Raw genomic sequence first — 5033 nt, 5'->3', positions numbered from 1 at the left:
GCCCCCGCGCGGACGGCGGCCGCGCGGCCCGAGCCGCCGCCGCGGCCCCGGGGGCCGCCGCCGCGGCCGACCGCGAAGCCCAAGGCGTCGCCGAAGAAGGCGCGCAAGTCGTCGCCGTTCCTGCGCCGCTTCTTCGGCGCCGCCGCCGACGCCGGCGACGACGACGACGACGCCGCGACGTCCGCCGCGATCCGCAAGGCCCGCGCGCACGCGGCGGCCGCGCGCGCGACCGGCCGCGCGCTCCTCCTCGACCTCGAGCCCGCGGACGACGACGCGCTCTCCGAGGCCGACGACGACGGCCGCGGCTTCGCCAAGGGCGCGCCGAAGCCCGTCGCCAAGACGGCGAACTGGCGCGAGGACGACGCGCCGCCGGACGCGCGGCCCGTCGCGCCGCTGCCGCCGGCCGCGCCGGGCGCCGGCGACGACTTCTACGACGACGACGCGCCCGCCAAGGGCGTCCCCGGCCCGCCCAAGGGGGCCGCGGCGCCGAAGCCGCCGCCGCCGAAGCCGAAGCCGCCGCCGCGCGCGGCGCCCGCGCCGGACCCCTACGACGACGACGACGCCGCGGCCGCGCCGCGGCGGCCCGCGACGCCCCGCCCCGCCATGGTGCTGACGCCGCGGCCCGTCGCCAAGGCGACGCCGCGGCCGACGCCGCGGCCCGTCGCCCGGGCGACGCCGCGGCCGACGCCGCGGCCCGTCGCCCGGGCGTCGCCCGCGATGGCCGGCGGCCGCGCGACGGACGACGACGCGCCCCTGGACCGCCCCGCGTCCGCGCTCCCCGCGGCGGCCGACGCGGCGCCCAAGGCGCGGCCGTCGTTCAAGGAGATCTACGAGCAGAAGAAGGCGGAGCTCCGCGGCGGCGCGGCCGCGCCCGCGCCGCGGCCCGCGCCGCGGCCCGCGGGGCGCAGGAAGGCCGACCGGGGCGCGTCGGCGTTCTGGGGCAAGGTCACGGGCAAGGGCGAGGCGCCCGTTTCGCCCGGCGCTCCTCCGGCCCCCCGGGACGACGGGCCCAAGCTGCCGCGCGCCGCGCCCGCGTCGAACGACGTGTCCAAGGCCGGCCAGCTCCGGGCGCTCGTCTTCGGGACCATGGGCACGTCCGGCGGCACCATGGGCTCCTGGACCGTGGGCGCCCAGCAGTACGCCGCCCTCGGCCCCATCTGCGGCGTGCCGCCGCTCCGGACGTTCCGGGGCCCGAAGCGCACGGAGCAGCAGGCGCTGCGCGCGCGCGACGACCAGCGCCGGGCCACGTGGCCGACGGCCGTGAGCCAGGAGCGCAAGATGGCCCTCGCGTCGCTCATCGTCGAGCGCTTCGCGGAGACCGCGTCCGACGCGGCGGCCGCGGTCGTCCGGCCGCGGCTCATGGCCTGCAGCTTCAACATCAACTGCCTCCTGCCCACCGTGCGGTCGACGATCATCCGCGCCTGGTGGCTCGAGGTCGACGAGCAGCGCGCGAAGAAGTGCTGCCCCGCGCGCCTGCCGACGCTCCGGCGCTGCGGCGCGTACGCGTCGAGGGGCTTCCGCGACGAAACCGCGGAGCCCGCGGTGCTCGCGTCCTTCCCGGGGTCGGGCAACACGTGGACGCGCATGCTCCTCGAGTACGGCTCGGGCATCTACACGGGCTCCGTCTACGACGACGTCGACCTCATGCGGCTCATGCCCGCGGAGGGCGTCGACACGGGCGCGGTCATCGCGGTCAAGGCCCACCTCAACCCGGCCAAGTACATGCCCCAGACGACGGCGGCGCGCATCCTGCTCCTCGTGCGCCACCCCTTCGACGCCATCTGGTCCGAGTACCAGCGCCGCGTCTCCGGCGGCCACGCGGCGCGCGCGTCGGAGCGCGACTTCTTCTCGTCGAGCTTCGCGGTCTTCGCCAAGTGCATGGCCTGCAAGTGGATCCGCTACGCCATGATGCACGCGGACCTGGCGAGCAACGACCGCGAGGTGCGCGTCGTGCGCTACGAGGACATGGTCGCGGCGACGGCGCCGACGCTCAAGTCGATGCTCGGCTTCCTCAAGGTCGGCGACGACGAGCTCACGGACGACCGCCTCTCCTGCGCCGCGGAGCTCTCCGTGGACCCGACGATCAAGCGCGCGAAGAAGCGGCCCGCGCGCGAGATGTTCGGCAACCACAGCGACCTCGCGTGCCAGATCTGGGGCCAGATCTCGCAGAACGCGGCCGCGCGGCTCCTGCTCAACACGCTCGGCTACCGCAACTCGGCGACCTGCGCGTCCAAGGCGCCGAGCAGCCACTTCTGCGACCTCGAGGGCGTCACGGGCATGACGGAGGGCAAGGGCGACAACTGCGCCGCGGGCGGCGGCGGCGGCGCGCGCTACAAGGGCGCGGCGGCGTCGTCCCCGAGGGCCGGCGCGCGGCCGTCGGCGCTCGGCGTGCGGTCGTCGTCGGCCATGGTCGTCTCGTCGTCGACGGCGTCGTCGCGGTCCTTCGGCGGGCTCGCCAAGCCCAAGGCGCCCGCGGCGAAGAAGCCGACGGGCGGCGGCCTCAGCGGCTCGCGCGAGCGGCTGCGGGCGGCCGCGCGCGACCGCATCGACGAGTACCGCGGCGCCAAGGCCGCGCGGAGCGGAGCGCGGCGGCCGCCGGGCCGCCCCGGGCGGCCGCCGACGCGCCCCGGGCGGCCGCGGCCCCGCGGCGCACGCCGGCGGCGGCCCGGCGCGCCCTGGCGCGCGACGACGACTTCGACGCCCACGCCGCCAAGGGGAGCCTCGCGGGGCCGGGCTAAGCGCTTAAGCGACTTCTCCCGATGCCATCGGCGATGGACCCCTCGGGTCGAGATTTTGAGCGATTTTGAGGCCACCTCTCCAGAGGACCTGGCAAGCTCGCGAGCCCCCCAATCCCAAGGACGCGCGCCGAGTCATGTCGTGGCGGGAGAAGAAGTTGGAGTATGAGAATCGCATGGCCCGAGCGAAGGGAAAAAAACTCGACACTCTCAAGACCTGCACGATCTGCGGCGCCGACAAAGCGAAGGCTTGCCAAGGGTGCGGGACGACGGCCTACTGTTCGACGGCCTGTCAACGCATCGACTGGCGCGACCGGGGCCACCGGAAGGTCTGTAAGAAGATCCAGGCCGCGGAGGCGGCGCGGGCCGAGGCGCCGCCACCCCCGCCGTCGCCGCCGCGGGACGTGTTCTACGGTCCCGCGCCGCGGTCGCACGCCGACGAGGTCCGCGCACGCATCGCGGCGGAACACGAGGCCGCTCGTCTGCGACGCGAGGCGAACCCGGAGCGGGAGCCGGCGTCGGCGCGGTTCGGGTCGCGGTGCCCGATCTGCCTCGAGGAGTGGGACGTGAATACTCCGGGCGTGTTTCGCGTCTGTTGCTGCCGGAGGGTCTGCCAATCGTGCAATAAAAAGATCGGCCTCAAGTCGTGTCCCCTCTGTCGTTCGCCGCCCGCAAAAGACGATGCGGAGGACCTCGCGCGTCTTCGCCGCCACGTGGAGAACGACGTGCCGGAAGCGATTAGGTTTTTGGGAGACGCGTACCGCTTTGGTGACTTCGGCCTTGTGAAATCCGATAAGAAAGCCGCGAAGATTTGGAAGCGCGCCGTGGAGCTTGGGGACGTGAAAGCGATGAGACACCTTGGGGAATTGTACGAGACTGGATGTGGCGTCAAGCTGGACAAGAAGAAGGCAGAGCGGCTGTATCGCGCGGCTGCAGATCGGGGCGACGCGGGCGCGCAAAACAATGTGGCGTTTTTACTTGATGCTGAGAAGAGATTTGAAGAAGCGTTCCGGTACTACGCGCTCTCGGCGGAACAAGGTGATACGCATGGGGAGAACAACCTTGGCTGCTGTTACAGGCACGGAGAAGGCACGGAAGTCGACCCCGGCAAAGCCAGATACTGGTTCGAGCGTGCCGCTGCCAAGGGCCACGAGGATGCTATAGCGACCCTCGCGCACCTCGACGCGCAAGTATAGCCTAACAATCTCCCGCGTCCCCACCCGAGCCCGAGATGCTGCGCTTGCGCGCAGGCGAGTCGTGCTTCGTCGTCGCCGCCGCGTTCCTTACGCCGCCATGACCCCCGACGCATCGGTCTGGCTCTCTCTTTCGCCACGTCCGTCAGGGCGCGGGCGGCGCGGGCGGCGCGGGCGGCGCGGGCGCGGCCGCCGGCGCCGCGGCGTCGGCGACGTCGACGAGCTTCCAGAGCCCCGGCCGGTGCGACTTCTCCGTGCCCTTGGACCTGGGCAGCAAAAGGGTGATTCAACGTCGCTTCAACGTGAGTGTTCCGCGCGCTCGCGTTCCGTAAAAAGCATCCACGCTTCGAGACTGTTCCGAGAGATGATCGCTCGTCCAAAAATCAGCCGAAACGAGTGGAAAACGGCCGAGATAGGAGCCTTTGAAGTTGGGAATTTCGCACCCTTTTGCTGCCCTGCCTTGGACGTGTAGCCGAAGGTCGTCGGGTCGAGGAGGATGGCCCAGCGGCCGACGACCGTGAGGTCCGGGAGCACGGGCGGGTTCTCCATGCAGAAGGGGAACGTCGTCGGGTCGAGGAGCTGGTGCCTGCGGCGGGGCGCGAGGTCCGCCGCCGGGGGCCCCGGCTTCGGACGCCGCGCGCGCGCGTGATCCGGCGCTTCGTGTCGCCGTGCCACTTGACCTCGACCCAGAGCTGCGACGACTTCTTCGGCGCGGGGAGGCGCCACGTCGCGAGGCCGTCGTCTGCGCGCGCGCGGCGCGGTGTCCGCCGGCGGCCGGGCGCGGCTCCGAGGAGGCCCCGAGCGCCCCCCCATCCCCCCCCCGACGCGGGCGCGGGGGCGCGCCCTCGATGGCCTTGGCGATGTGGCCGCCGAACCACTCGAGGTCCTCGGTGACGACGTTGCGGAAGAGCTTGACGACGTCGCGGCCGACGACGTCCGACAGCCGGCTGGGGAATTTGGTCGTCGCGCCGCAGTCCGCAAAGGCGCCGGCGGAGGGGTCCCAGTGGCGCGAGCCCGTCTCGCCCTTGGGCCGCTTCGACGCCGGCGCCTCACAGTCCGGCGGCTCGACCCACTGCCCCGCGACCGCATCCCAGCTCTTGCCTGC

The 5033-nt window shown here is 73.1% G+C and overlaps 1 protein-coding gene across 1 annotated transcript in view; it reads left to right on the top strand.

The window, feature by feature from the left end:
• Positions 1-2738, top strand: part of AURANDRAFT_59335 (hypothetical protein) — a gene marked incomplete at both ends in the record, with an annotated part of 14304 nt that extends 11566 nt beyond the window's left edge. The window contains one exon of the mRNA XM_009041480.1: positions 2569-2738. Coding sequence (XP_009039728.1) covers positions 2569-2738 — 170 coding nt within the window. The remainder of the gene's footprint in view (positions 1-2568) is intronic.
• Between the last annotated feature and the right edge of the window lie 2295 nt (positions 2739-5033).

Source organism: Aureococcus anophagefferens (assembly GCF_000186865.1).
Source record: "Aureococcus anophagefferens unplaced genomic scaffold AURANscaffold_21, whole genome shotgun sequence".
In the NCBI taxonomy this organism is placed as follows: domain Eukaryota; class Pelagophyceae; order Pelagomonadales; family Pelagomonadaceae; genus Aureococcus; species Aureococcus anophagefferens.
The sequence above is the reverse complement of the archived record's forward strand: the minus strand, read 5'-3'. Positions and strand labels throughout refer to the sequence as shown.